Raw genomic sequence first — 14,897 nt, 5'->3', positions numbered from 1 at the left:
AAAAAATATTTAGTCATTGGGTTAAGTTTCTTAAATGAACCTTTCCGTTTAATTCATTAGTGACAGGGCTGTCAACTCAAACACATTGACAGTATGAAATTGCACAAGGTAAAACCTCAGAAATACAATCCCAAAGTTAACGTTTCTAACATTTTCTAACTGGGAGAAAGACGAGGCTTTTTATACCTGGTATCTATAACTCGATTGATATGCACGCACATTTTGTTTAGAATAAACTGCTGACATCTGAAACTTGTGGAAATGACAGCAGGATAAACAATATGGTTCATATAATCAAGGGTATTTGAAGATGTAACAATGTGTCCAACCTTTACTGTCCCCAACAACCTCCATAGTCTCGTTTAGCCAATTGTTAACAATCGTTTAAAAGACATGCAAAGTCCTAAAGAACATTTAAATCTTTAAAACGTGTCAACATTTTTTAAAAAGGACTTTGAGACAAAAGAACCGGAAGGGCAATAATGCCAACACATTTCTGGGTTTTAGGACTGCAGCACTCTACAATCCAGCTTGGTATCATTTTATTTCCCATTTAACTTAAATGGCACATGATACACTTTTCCCCCCCATTGGAGTCTGACATTCACAGCTGATGTTGAATCCATTTAGACATCACTTGGCTTGCTGAAGTGGTTATTTATAGTCCTTTTCATCAGGAAAAGTTAAATGCAGCCGATTCAATGTTTGTATGAAGTACTTTGGGAGGGGACAGGACACACTTATGTCGGCTCGATTGGTTCCTAACAGCATCATCTGTCGAGCAAGCACATGAAGAGGAAGGTACCGGATCTTGCGCTGTTCCAGTCCAAGCTTTTCCAGCACACGTTCTGGTAATTTCTGTGCACCAAAATGAACATATTAGTGATTTATTATGTAAGACACTGATACTAGCTCTTGCAGAAATGTAGGTCCTCCTATTCTATTTGTATATGTTGAATAATATACCCAAGTGCAAGCAACAAAAAATTATGTTCCACACTTGCTGGTGAATGAAATTACCCAGCAGATTTAAAAAGCCAATGTTTTGGATGCCAACCGGGTTGGTTTTAGAATCAGTAAGACCTTAAGAGTTGCAGGTTTTCAACAGGTTTCAAAGTGAGAAGCGTAATCAAAATGTTTGTTATGTGGGAGGAATAGGAAAATACAAGATGCAGGTTGGCTCATCCCCAGCCCATCGTGAGACAGTTAACGGATATGCCTCAGTTTGTTCTCTTTTCATCAACGCTGAGATCAAAGAGCAGCTGATGATACAACACTCTTGTTTAAGGGGCATTTGCTGATTGTTAGCGGTGTGCCGCTAACATTCTACTGGCATTCGTTACTTGTAAACCTGCTCTATGTGGTATATTGTAAACATATTTTACCTGGGGTGCCAGTTTGTTCCAGTCAGAATATTTGTGGTCACCAAGAATGGGGCATGTCAGAGCAAGTGCCATGTGAACTCTCATTTGGTGCTTCACTCCTGTAGGCATAAGAAAGCAGACACGTAGAGCATTTTTTGTTTACCAACATGAATTTGTACTTAATTCCTGTGACAAAAAACCCCCACCAGTCTTACCAGTAAAAGGCTGGAGCTCCACGAGGCTGCAGCCACTGCTGCTGTCCAACACTCTGTACTTGGTCACTGCAGGATGTGCTTGCCGATGGGCACGGACTTTGGTCATACCGTCGCCCGCATCATTCATTCTGAAAAGAGGACTGAGAGCCATCTGAAAAAAGAATTAGAAGAATAAGTTAAAATGAAGAGTTCCATAATAACTTCAAAATCAATCATTATTAAATGGTAAATTAATAATTTACTTGAAACCACTGTAAATAGCCCATATACAGTGTTCAATTTACTGTGTAAAATGAAACAGAAAAGACAGTAGCTCTTTGCATTTGTGAAGCCTAAAACTGGTACAGCAACTACAGCAATTATATTTGGAGTAATTTTTTCTGTAAGATGATTACTTGACAAACAACTAATTTTTACAGCATTAAAACCACAGAAGAAGAAACACCTTGTAGTGTGGACGAGAACCCGTGACCTCTCTCTCTATGATGGGAATGTCAATCACTCCTTGTGATGGAACAGGTACACCGACTGTGATGACCCTGAGCAGGAACAGTAAATACATGAAAGACTAACAAACGTTTTAAAAGTGTAACCTCTTTTCGTCCATCCCCACATTACAACTGCATCTTACCAGTACTTCCTTTGCACTTGGTTATTTCTGTTAAGGTTGAGTATGTGCTCCACTATTTTTTCACTCCTGGCCAGCATGAAAGCTCCAGTTGTTTCCTTCTCCAGCTTAAGACAAGGGAACAGCTGAGAATCAGACTTGATCTTCATCCCATCCATCATTTTGGAGAGAACAGGAAGCACCGAGGAGATGGATGTGGCCCCATTATCATCTGAGAATAACAACCTCAAATGTGTGATCCAGATGTTCCAACTTCAGCATTATTTGACATGTCTACCAATAGTGTGCACGTAAAACCTATTCCAATATTGATTCTGTAATACTAGACGGTATGCTCTCGTCATTGGTATAAAACCATGTCAATATATCAGCAGACCAATATTATTTGCAGTATGGGCACTACAGTATTGCACGTTGGCAGATATGCAAAGTAATTTAGGTCAGCAATTTAAGATGTGCATCTATTATCCATTAATCTGCTGAATATTATGTTGGTCTATATCAGAAAAAAATTTCCATCAGAATTACTCAGATCCAAAGATGGCTACTTCAAATTGCTTTTTCTTTTCCAACCAAGAGATATTCAAGTTAACACCAGACAGACACTTTGCTTGAATAATGACAAACAATTAATTCACAATTATGCATCAACTAATCGTTTCCGCTCCTAAGAAATCCCCCACTTAAAACTTGTGCCATAAACTCTCTTTTACTGTAACGCTACATACCAAGTCAGTGTAGATCGATGATGCTCACCTCTGACAGGAACACCATACGGTTTGTTGATCACAACTACATCTTTGTCCTGGTACAGCACGCCTCTGTGGAGGTGTTTGGCCAGAACGTTCGGGTGAACATGTTGTAGCTGCAGACTGAACCGTTTCAGCTCCATCACCCTCTTCTGCTGGCCCGACAGCGGAGGCTCCTCCGACTGTGGCTTCGACTTCTCCTGCTGGACCTTCTGCGCCAGGTCGATCGCCCTCAGCCGGGGCTTCTCTCCCGTGTCGGAGCCTGTAGCCGGTTTAGCGGCGGCGGCATTGCTTCGGCTCCGGGAGTTGGTCGGCGGTTTGACCCGCGAGAAGGCGATGGTCAGGCCGGAGTTAAAGTCACTACAAGCTAGTCTTCTACAGCTGTTCATTGTTGCGTTAGACAGTTCACATGCGCTTAGAGACGCAAACAAACTCCAGAGGACACATGCTCTTGGTTTTTTTTTTCTGCTTCCGACTTCCAGGCTGCACCTTTCAGAATAAAAGGCAAGAAAGGCGCGCACACAAAAAAAAGAAAGAAAATACAAAAAAAATCAAATATTGTAATAGTTTTTTAAATGAGTTTGGTAAAACCTACACTCGTTCAGTCAAATAAGTGCACTTTTGGGATCTAGGGTTTTTTGTTGTTATACACCAAAATAACAATGTTTGATCACAATCAAGCGTAGCCGCTCCAAACAAAATGCACAAAATATACACAAAATAAAACCCCAGTGAGGGTAGAAAAAAATATATGAATGACCTTCAAAACCAGTTGTAAACACGGGGTTGTAAATCGTAACGTAACTATCTATGCATGTAGCACACATTTCCTGTCGTGGTGTGTCGTATTTCCTGTTTCTTACAATGGGTATGCTTGTCCCACCGCCCCACTCGCGGGTTCGTTGAAGCTCCTGACCGTAATGGTGACTGAGAACCCCGACCTCCTGGCAGACAATGGCACCCACATCGAACGCCGAGTTGCTCCATGGGTGCATTTTGTAACCGTTGGTAGTATTTGAGTTTGACTGAAAATGTAAGATATTATTTTTGCGCAAAGGCTCTTAAATGATATCGCTCGTGGACTTCATTAAATGAGAGGGAGCTGATGGAGATATTTGCTACTTTGTAGCGAATGCTGCAGACATGAAGATCACGGACAGCGTGGTTAGAAGTTTCAGGGTTGCCCGAACATATCGAGTAAATTCACAGAAAGTCAACTGTGTGGACTTTAGCCCAAATGGTGAAAATGCAATAGCAAGTAGCGACGACGACTGCATTGTTTTATATGACATCCGAGAAGGAAAGTAAGTGGCCACTGTTATTACATTAAACCCAGCAACTATCTAATGCATTTACGCCCCACATAAATGAAAAGAATGATCAATTCCCATATATACATTGTTTAAATATCCTCAAATGAATTGATCCACATGAATGTGTCTGGACCATGGCAGTGCAGCACGTTCACTGCGGTTCATCATGTGATCAAATGATTAACAGGTTTACATATTCGGTTCTTTCCCAGACCTGAAAGGACCCTGTTCAGCAAGAAGTATGGAGTAGACCTCATCCACTACACCCATGGAGATGCACAGACAGTCGTTTACAGCTCCAACAAACTAGATGGTAATAAGCAAACAAACATTAGAAACTAAAATATGATATAAATGTATGTGCTCTGATATGTTTTGGAAAATACAATATTGATTTTGTGGCTTCTAGATACCATCCGATATTTGTCACTCATTGACAACAAGTACATCAGGTATTTCCCAGGTCACACGGCAAGGTGAGTAAAAAGGAAAGAAATGTTGTGGTTTCTGCAACCACAACTATTTCCATAATCAACGAGGAACATCAGAAAACAGCAAACAATGCTCATCACAATTCATCAAATGGCCTGTTTTGTTCATGCAACAGTCCAAAACTCAAGATATTTGGTTTACTTTAATGTTAAGATAAGGGGGAAAAGAAACTCATCACATTTGAGAAGCTTTTTACTTAATTGATTATCAAAATATTGTCGATTACTTTTCTGTCAATCCATAATTTATCTAATCGTTGCAGCTCTAATGCACATCCTGTAACACTTGTTTACTGGATGTCATCTTAAACCTTGAAGAAGTTATAATGTGCATTGATTCAAGATGTATTTTTATACTTGAATAGGCAACAAATACAAATATGGAACAAATGCATTCAATCAAATTTGTACAGCTACACAAAGAAATATGTATTCTTAAAATAAACACAGAATATTAGCATGTTTACCTATTTATTTTCTCCACAGCAACCAGTTACCCAGTGGCCCACAGTCATCATTGTATTTCACTTGTTTTATTTGTTTGCTTTTTTTAGCTTCTATAAAATGATGGTTTATTGTTTAATGGTTAAAGTTTGTTTCTTTTTGTGATTTTAGAGTTATTGCTCTCTCGATGTCACCAGTAGATGATACGTTTATCTCGGGCTCGTTGGACGAAACAATCCGGATCTGGGATCTGCGCGCTCCAAACTGTCAAGTGAGCAGTCAGACTGGCACATCTGCTCTCTGTGGACAGTTACTCAAGTGTATAATTACAGCCGTTATCGGAAGACTTCCCAGATTACTACACATTAAGTTATTGCACATCATTAGGTTTCAAACACCCTTTTTAATCAGCGTTTGGGTGTCCCCAGACCTGCTTTAGGAACCACTGCTACACCATGACCTGCCCTCTCAACAAAAACACAATGCTTTAAGACATTAAACCGCAGACAAATAATAATATGAACAATGTATGACATACATTGCAGTCATTAATTGGGAAGGATGAAATATAGTAATATTTTTGCAATATCTTTATCAAAATCCAGACTTCTAGTTGCAACTTCTTACTCTTTTTCTTTGTATGTGTTTGTGTTTGTGTTTCAGGGTTTGACTAATCCACTGGGGAAACCTGTATGTTCCTTTGACCCTGATGGCCTGATATTTGCTGCAGGGGTAGAATCACAAGCCGTTAAACTGTACGACCTCCGTGCTTTTGACAAGGTAAAATGCAGATTACTATGTGTACTGTACTTTATTGTTTTATTTATGTTATACTGTATTATTCATACATGTGATTTCTCTTTGAAAAGGGTCCCTTTGCCTCTTTTGATATGAGGTTTAATCGTGTCTGCGACTGGACTGGACTCAAATTCAGTAATGACGGGAAACAGATTCTCATCTCCACCAATGGAGGGATGATTTGTGTCCTGAATGCTTTCAATGGATCTGTGCTGCACACTTTTTCTGTAAGAGAAGTAGAGTAATTTAATCACATTGCCACAAACCTACTGAATAACACCTGTCCGTATATTAGCCTACTATGACTACTTAAAGATGTTGTCTATCTTTGCATATGTTAAGGGCTACAACAACAGTAAAGGGATATCCCTGGAGGCCTGCTTCACTCCAGACTCTCAGTTTGTCATGATTGGTAAACCTAAATAATTCATATTATTATGTTGGTCTCTCCTTGTAAGATCTCTGTTGCGACGGTGTTAAAATGTGTCTTGCTGTGCAGGTTCAGAGGACGGGAGAGTCCATGTTTGGAGCACTGAGAGTGGGATGAAGGTTGCTGTGCTGGATGGGAAGCATCCAGGACCCATCAACACTCTACAGTTCAACCCCAGATACATGACGTTTGCCAGCGCCTGCACTAACATGGTGAGATCAAACGTATCGCATCAGCTGCTATTGGACGAACTGCTATCAACAGATTGCTCATTCTCATTTTCTTCTTCATTTCTCTTAACAGACATTTTGGCTCCCGTGTATTGACGACACATAGAGGGACATTGTTAAACACATCGCAGCTACGCAGGGATGTAGCATTGTGTGTTGGACTGCCTTCCTTGGATCGATAACAACCACGAGAAAAATATTTTACTTTAATAGTTTTTACCTGCAGTATTTTTTTTTTACTTTGAAAAGGGTTTTAATGCCACTGACACAACACAGTCCCACGTACCTCAATTTTTTTTTAAATGCCATACAGTACTTGATATTTCAGATATTTAATTTTAACTGTGTCTCTTAACATTTCATGTGGAATTTAACTAAATTATAGTCAGTGTTTTATTGTTGAAATATTTGTAATAAAGTGTTTCAGATGAAATAAGAGCTACAGTTCTTTTGACATCCTTAGTTTTATCATAGTTCAGATAAATCTTAAATGTACAGCACTAGGTCTCGAACTAAAGATTATTTTCTTTATCGATTAATCTGACAGTTTAGGGTAATTGTTTTTTCAACAAAAGTATAATATTTCAGAGAATGGGAAGAATTATGAATCAACTTCCTAAAGCTCAAAGTCACTTCTTCCGATCGCTTGTTTGGTCATTTGTTACTTTACTGTCACATAAGAAAAAGAAAAGCAGCAAATCCTCAAATTTAAGAAGCTCTAACCAAAGTCAGGTCAAACTATTCATTTATTGTCAAAATACTTGTTGATAAATGTTCCCTTGATTGACTGATTGGTTAATTGTTTCAACTTTATACAGTACCAATAAATGGGGTACATTTACTAATAACATTTGGATTTTATAAAAAATAAAAAAGACTAATAATACCCTTCAAGCTTTAAAAATTTGGAATAATACAGACTCTTTACATATGTCACCTTTTTTCTTTATTTAAAATATTAGTATATGTATATTCAATTCAGTTTATTTTGTATAGCCCAAAATCACAAATTACAAATGTGCCTCAATCTGTACACATACTATACCAATCGTGTATATATATATATATATATATATATATATATATATATTGGTGCTAGTCAAAACAATGACACTGACATGAGCTCACTTTACAGATGCAAATAATAGTTCCTCAGTCAGGAAACCAATCTGTGAACACACATGCAAACGTGAGAGAAACACTGACAGTTTTAATCAGTTTAATGAATGGGTGTTTTTCTTTTTGTGCACATAAAGTGTGTCTTCCTGAAGTAGAGGAGAGGGCTTGGGGTTCTGTTGAATAATGTATAGATGCTTGGGTTGTGCACTCACTCGCTGAGTGAATAATGGATGAGCCCATCACAGGTAACCTCACAGGTACACACTTATCTTTCTCTCACCTCCCTCCGTTATGTGCTTGTGCACAAAAGATGTGTGAAAAGAGAGAGAAAAAGGTGTGGTGGTTTGAGAATTTGGCATTTACATTCTTACCATCACTTTTTCGCCCTCTTTCTCGTCTCCCTATCACACATCTTGTACTAACCTTGGAGTGTGTGTTTTGTGTGTGACCTTGATGAGTTTCTTTGTGTTTTTGTCAGTTGCCAGTAATGGAGCCATTAGTACTGACTGATCAGGAGCCAGCTCTTATTGTTCTCACAAGTCATCTAGAGCTTTTTACCTCGTACTTTGGGATAGAACGTGTTTATATCTTGCCATAGGAAGAACCTCACAGTCGTATTTTATTTGCGTGTTGCTTCTGGTACGTACCCTATTCTCACCGTTTTATGAACTATTAAATGCAACTTTTCACTGACCACAAATACACGAAAGCCCTCCATTCTCGCTCCATTGATCAGTGTTGAAATGTAGCGGCCAGATTGTTGCACGGTGTCACATTTCTGTGACTGTAATTGGAGATCATGCAGTCTGCTGAGCTGATCAGCCACTATGTGTATGAGTATTAAAATGTCTATACATGTGGGCGCACTAACAGCATCTAAAAACACTGTACTGCCCACTGATGCCGTGAGTAGTGGATCTCTACATGGCCTCACACACAGTACAGTACAGGACAGTATGTGACTTGGGAGACGCTCCCCCACCGAGACTGTTTCAAGTGGTGGTCATCGATACGCAAAGAGTTTTAGATCAGTGGTTAGGGTGACATATCCACTGACAGGCACGTTATATTACTCATCAGCCACAGTTCCGCAGATTGTGTTTCAAGTGTTAGGAATCTCCCAAGTCACCCATGAGGCATTTATGTCACTGATGCGCATGGGTCTGTCTGTCTGCCATCAGTGGAGAGGCAGCCTACCTGTTGAGCAAGAAGAGCGAGGACACAGAGACCTGGACCTGGTCCTTCTTGCATGAGAGGAGTGGGAAGCTGACGGGCAAAAGATGTCACACCAAACTGGAATTAACGGTATGTTGGTTCTTTTAAAGAATAACTCTGTATGTTTTCATAGAGCGGAATTTTTGCGTGTGTAATAGTTTAGTTCAAATCCAGTTTCAGTGCATTTTAAATGATCTTTTAATTAACCTGTGCCATAGCATGTAACACATCCTCCCAGTCTCACTGAAGATATTCTCTGAAATCCTCTTTTAAGATCATCTTTAAGTGGTGTTTTAACTTTATAAACCTGTGGATCCTAATCAATTGTGGACTGTAAAGGCTGCACATCTACAAGAGTTTAAGCCCGTACAGTGTACAACTGATTCACAGTTACATGTCTGTCTTCTATGTTGTGATACCAGTAATCATGATATGTAGCACCTACAGGCCTTTGTGTATAGTTTAGCTACGTATATATGTGTGTTATGGCATTTGGTAATTGGAGCATTGGGGGGACGGGTTGGCAGAAGCATACCTCTCTCACCTTTCTCACCTGATCTTACATCATTTATGAGACCGCTGTGTTTGGTAACCATGGTGAGAGAGAAACAGGGAGTGCAATAAATAGCTAACTCTGGTTTTCAGTACCAGACTTCCATTCATGGGTTTCAAAATTGAAGGCTAATTTGGTTTGTTTTAACACTGACTGAGATTTCTCAGTGTTTTTTTGTTACAAACGTCTCCTGTCTGAGTCACTGTAGGTGATGGCGTGACTCTCTGGCAGTGGATCAAATGTTCTCCCTGAAGAGGAGTCTCAGGTTCTTACTTACCCAACTGTCTCACCTGCTTTCAACCCCCCATCCTCAGTTTTGACTTGTCCGCGTTATATTACTTTAGCAACATCGGAGCTGAAAGAGTTTCTGACCCGAGCGAGAGGCGGAGCCATCAGAATAATGAAGATTGTCATCAGAAATGGTAAACATGAGATGTTTCAAGTAATCAGAAAGATTTGACACAAGTAAGCTTTCAGGTGGGTTATCTAAATCCTGAGATGCTGATACGTGTTTTTGTCTGCAGAGGAGTTGGTGTTAGATTCATACAGAGAGCCAACACACAGTTGGGACAAGGATTACGATCAGTTCCTGCTTCCTCTGCTCACACCTCAGGAACCCTGCTACATCCTCTACCGTCTGGACTCCCAGAATGCACAGGGATACGAGTGGATCTTTATCGCCTGGTCACCTGACCAATCACCTGTATGTCTGGAGTGTGACATGTTACTGAAGGTTGATCAAATGTAGTCATTCGAAGACTCTTGACAAACTTTTTGTGATAGAAAATTACCCTAACCCTTAGACCAAACTTAAACTGGATTAAAATATACTTAAACTCGGATGACATTTAGAAGTTATTTTCAAATGCAGGCAAAAGAAGATTGTATCTTTGTCTCGTAACAATTACCACAATTGAAACATATTCATATTATATGGTATTACACAATGCCTTAAACACATTCAACATATGAGTTTTAAAGTTACATCATTCCTACTTTACATTACAATTCCTACCAAAGGAAGTGACTAAAACAGATCAGAAACTAAATAAAAACAAAGAGAACAAGAGAAACACTAAGAGAACACAGTCATGTGTTAAGACATAAAAAACACTCTGCTTTGAATCATAATTTGTATGATATCATTCCCCCACCCCTAATGTCCTTGTGTCACTATTTCCTCCTGTGTGTCCTCCTGTGGGCACCCGTTAGGTGAGGCAGAAGATGGTGTACGCAGCGACCCGAGCCACACTGAAGAAAGAGTTTGGAGGAGGTCACATTAAAGATGAAATGTTTGGCACGGTGGAGGTGCGTGAAACCCCTCCAGCATGACGACTGATCATTGAATCTTCAACTGCTGGTGATTCGATACCTTCCTGTTTGTGTGGCTGTTTGCAGGATGACCTTTGCTTCCAGGGATACTTGCGACACATGTCGTCCTGCTGCTCGCCAGGTCCGCTCACAGCAGCCGAGCAGGAATTACAACGAATCAGAGTCACAGAGGTAACATTTAAACAAGTCAGCCTATTTATACAGCAGTTTAAAACAAGCACATTTTGACTGTCTTGTCTCAGTCTCAGACAAAGTCAAACTTTTATTTCAAGACCACAACTGCAGGGATATTATGGAACTGCCTGCACATTGTCTGAAACGTCGTTATCGTTACCGTGATTGTCCAAAGAAAATAGAGGAGAATTTACACACATAAAATTCGCCCCTGAAATGTCTTTTGATTTTGTTTTATCAAGACATCAAAATGTCTTTTGATTTAATCAAGACATTTCTTTCTGACATATATGGTATATATGGCAATAAAAGAGGTGAATGAAGAGGAATCTTCATTGGTTTACTTGGGTGTTTTCATGAGAATGTAGTTCTTTCAGATTAATTTGAAGAGTGCCAATGGTTTGCATTTTCCATATTTTATCACACTGTTCTGGTCTTGGCCTTGAATTTGGTCTCTCAACCCCTCGAAGTCTTGGTCTTGTCTTGGTCTCGGTTTAGGTGGTCCTTACTAGAACACTGCTTTACACAATATAAAAGAAAATGACACAGTGACAAAAACACATTTTTATATGCCAATAATCGAAAGCCAGAGAAAATAAATAGATTCTTAGCCTGGATTTGAAACATTCGATGGTGGGGCAATACAAACAATACAAACGGTCTGAATATGAAATGAAGCCATACATTATGTGTAGTGTACTCATCATATACTTCTACTTTCTTCCTGAAGGATAAAGTTATGTGGGTATGTACAATTCCTTTCTAATACAAATTCCACTATGTGTGCATGAAGAAGAGATTTTCAATCTTTTATATCCACAGGATGAACGTAGACGAATTGGGACTCCAACAGCTCGAGCGAGGGTTAGTTACAATCTGTTTGACGCACTGGCATTTCATTTTCTGTTATGTGTTGGGACAAATCAACAGGGTCTTCTGTTTTGTTTTGTGTTTTTATCCCACAGGTTACAATGGAGTTTGGCTTAGACAAAAGGGCACAGACTCTTCAAGGACTTGCATTCCCGTTACAAGAAGAGGCCAAACGAGCTCTGCAGCAACTCAAACAGAGACGCATCAACTACATACAGCTGGTGAGCCCGGACATAAAACCTTTTTATTAATTACACGGTGTGCAACAATGAAAACACATTCCCCTAGAACAGAAAACAGTTGTCAGGATGTGTTTTAAACAAACTGTGTGTCTGCGTGTGTCCCTAAAATGAGGTGAAATTGGCTGTGTGGGGCTTGAACCCTGAACAAAGTCTGCTTGTGTATGTTGTGTTGCAGAGCCTGGATGTAGAGAAAGAGACCATTGAGCTGGTTCACACCAAACCTACAGAGACCCATGAGCTTCCCTACAGGATTCCTGCAGATACGCCCAGATACCACTTCTTCATCTTCAAACATTCCCACCAGGGCCAGCGGCAGGAGGCACTGGGTCAGTAAAGTCTCACTCTGCAGGTGTGAGCAAAGTGGTGGGCTAATGCAGAGAGGCAAAGTAATATTTTGTCCTCTGCTTATCAAGTATCATATAGAGATATCAAGTTCCATCATTTAACTTTCTTTTTTTAATAGAAGGAAGGGAGCCTCTTGTCAGAAATCCCCAATTAGGAAGTTTCCTCCATGTGCTCATAACAGAACAACAAAGTCACATGACAGTCAGAACACATGCATAAGAAATAAAAGACAGATTATTCATAACCACTTCCCCATAGAAAAATATATACATGAGTGGATGCAAGAAATGGTTTCAAGAATGAAATCGATTGCCAAATAAGAAGAAAATGCTTTAAAATACAGTTCTAGTGCTTTGCTTTTGTAGAGGTCTGAGTGATTATGAGTTGTTGATTCATAGCCTAAAGAGCTTTAACAGCAGAAATGATAAGTAAATCTGATCCAGTAAAGTCGCAAATATCCGCTGCTCAGGTGACGACTTTATGTCTCTTCCAGTGTTCATATATTCGATGCCTGGGTACACCTGTAGTATCAAGGAACGGATGTTATACTCCAGCTGTAAGAACAGGCTACTGGAGGAGGTCGAGAAAGACTACCAGCTGGAGGTCACCAAAAAGGTATACAGGTCACCCCAATCCCCCACAAATAAGATAATATCAAATAATATATCACTAAAGATAAACAGTTAACAAGATCACCCCAATGTATCTATAAACTGGTCATCTTATTGAAAAGAGTGGCCATTAATATGTGGTTCTCTCTCTCTCTCTCTCTCTCTCTCTCTCTCTCTCTCTCTCTGGTGTGTGTGTGTAGATGGAGATAGACAATGGCGACGGCCTGACAGAAGACTTCCTGTACGAGGAGGTGCACCCAATAGAGCACACCTTAAAGCAGGCCTTTGCCAAACCCCGAGGACCAGGAGGAAAGAGGGGCAACAAACGCATCATCAAGGGTGCAGGGGAGAATGGGGAGGACAGTTAGACAGTACACACAGATACATTATACACAAGTACACAAGCACACCAACACTATATCTATGAATTGAATTGTTATTTGACTGTTTAGCTTTTAGCCATTTCTTCTTTTTACTGCAGTCACACATTTCATACTAAAAAAAGGAGGACAAATAATAAAGATCCACCATGAAGCAGAATCTGAATATATGTTCCGGTAGTGAAATAAAAACTTTGAAATTGGAAAAAGTGTAAGCTAAGAATTCTCTTGAAAATACACTCAAGGAACTGCTTTGCCAATGAATAAGTCTGATTAAGAACACTGTTGGTAGTTTAAGTCGAACCAGGGGGATGGCTGATATGCGGACACATCTTTTGGTTTATTAATCTTAATTAATAAACCAAAAGATGTGTCCGCATATATCCAAAAACAAAACTGAATTGTTCATGACAACATGTTGAAATCTTCTACAGTGTTGCTTATCTGCATCATCTCGGGAATTAATAATATCACTGGTTTCAAATAATATGGACTGATGTATTCACAATCATAGAAATGAGTATGTCGACTGTGTAAAAATGTTACAGTTCCCTAAACAATATCCCTAAACACATCAATAATTACAAAAATGGCAAATAATTGGAGAATATTTCCAATCCATGGTAACCTAAAAAAATACATCCATCCATCCATCCATTATCACCCGCTTATCCGGGGTCGGGTCGCGGTGGCAGCAGGTTCAGCAGGCCGACCCAGGCTTCCCTCTCACCCGCAACACTTTCCAGCTCATTCTGGGGGATCCCGAGGCGTTCCAAGGCCAGCCGGAAGATATAATCCCTCCAGCGTGTCCTCGGTCTTCCCCGGGGCCTCCTACCAGTTGTACGTGCCCGGAAAACCTCGTCCAGGAGGCATCCTGACTAGATGCCCGAACCACCTCAGCTGACTCCTTTCGACACGAAGGAGCAGCGACTCGACTCCAAGCTCCCCCCTGATGTCCGAGCTCCTTACCCTATCTCTAAGGCTGAGCCCGGCCACCCTACGGAGGAAGCTCATTTCGGCCGCTTGTATCCGAGATCTCGTAAAATCTAAAAAAATACAATGACTTCATTATACATTCTCTGAATGGACAGTTGTCTCACCTTGCCTCCTCGCCTCCCGCCTGTCCTGTTTGTGCTTTAGCGGCCTTCATACTTCCTTGTTCCTCATTGCGTGACTAATACACAAAAACATTTTGTGGGATGTCTACGGATCAAGGAGCATTGTTTTTTGCTGAGACCAGCCGCTAGTACATTTTGGGGGATTTTGACTAATAGTCTGTCACAAGTAGTCATTTGATGATGTGACTATGATGAACCCGTCTTTCCTATTACCATCCGCAGAGAGACTATGAGAATAATCACCAGTTGCAGCCTTGTGTGAGCAAATTGTGGAAA

The 14,897-nt window shown here is 40.1% G+C and overlaps 2 protein-coding genes across 5 annotated transcripts; one reads left to right on the top strand and one right to left on the bottom strand.

Annotated features, from left to right (window-relative positions):
• Positions 1–21: 21 nt before the first annotated feature.
• On the bottom strand, positions 22–3,444 carry LOC117730662 (mitochondrial RNA pseudouridine synthase rpusd4-like). The gene is made up of 6 exons (XM_034532520.1): positions 2,964–3,444; positions 2,211–2,418; positions 2,025–2,118; positions 1,580–1,730; positions 1,386–1,483; positions 22–858 (listed from the first exon to the last, which is right to left on the bottom strand). Exons 1-6 carry the CDS (start codon positions 3,343–3,345, stop codon positions 655–657), a joined length of 1,137 nt encoding a protein of 378 aa, XP_034388411.1. The 5' UTR covers positions 3,346–3,444; the 3' UTR covers positions 22–654.
• A 366-nt stretch (positions 3,445–3,810) lies between these two features.
• LOC117730664 (WD repeat-containing protein 82-like) lies at positions 3,811–13,675 on the top strand. 4 transcript variants are annotated; one of them, XM_034532525.1, is made up of 17 exons: positions 3,825–4,260; positions 4,482–4,582; positions 4,679–4,745; positions 5,376–5,475; positions 5,868–5,984; positions 6,074–6,229; positions 6,345–6,414; positions 6,502–6,644; positions 10,079–10,252; positions 10,762–10,857; positions 10,948–11,052; positions 11,786–11,800; positions 11,878–11,919; positions 12,021–12,146; positions 12,343–12,493; positions 13,006–13,127; positions 13,324–13,675. In XM_034532525.1, exons 1-17 carry the CDS (start codon positions 4,100–4,102, stop codon positions 13,489–13,491), a joined length of 1,914 nt encoding a protein of 637 aa, XP_034388416.1. In that variant the 5' UTR covers positions 3,825–4,099; the 3' UTR covers positions 13,492–13,675. The 4 variants fall into 4 exon arrangements, with proteins under 4 accessions (XP_034388415.1, XP_034388416.1, XP_034388413.1 ...); XM_034532522.1 differs by lacking the exons at positions 3,825–4,260; positions 4,482–4,582; positions 4,679–4,745; ... (3 more) ...; positions 6,345–6,414; positions 6,502–6,644 and adding exons at positions 8,961–9,086; positions 9,894–9,971 and having other exon boundaries at positions 10,074–10,252; XM_034532523.1 differs by lacking the exons at positions 3,825–4,260; positions 4,482–4,582; positions 4,679–4,745; ... (4 more) ...; positions 6,502–6,644; positions 11,786–11,800 and adding exons at positions 8,961–9,086; positions 9,894–9,971 and having other exon boundaries at positions 10,074–10,252.
• The last annotated feature ends 1,222 nt before the right edge of the window (positions 13,676–14,897 follow it).

Source organism: Cyclopterus lumpus, chromosome 5 (assembly GCF_009769545.1).
Source record: "Cyclopterus lumpus isolate fCycLum1 chromosome 5, fCycLum1.pri, whole genome shotgun sequence".
NCBI classification, from domain to species: domain Eukaryota; kingdom Metazoa; phylum Chordata; class Actinopteri; order Perciformes; family Cyclopteridae; genus Cyclopterus; species Cyclopterus lumpus.
The sequence above is the reverse complement of the archived record's forward strand: the minus strand, read 5'-3'. Positions and strand labels throughout refer to the sequence as shown.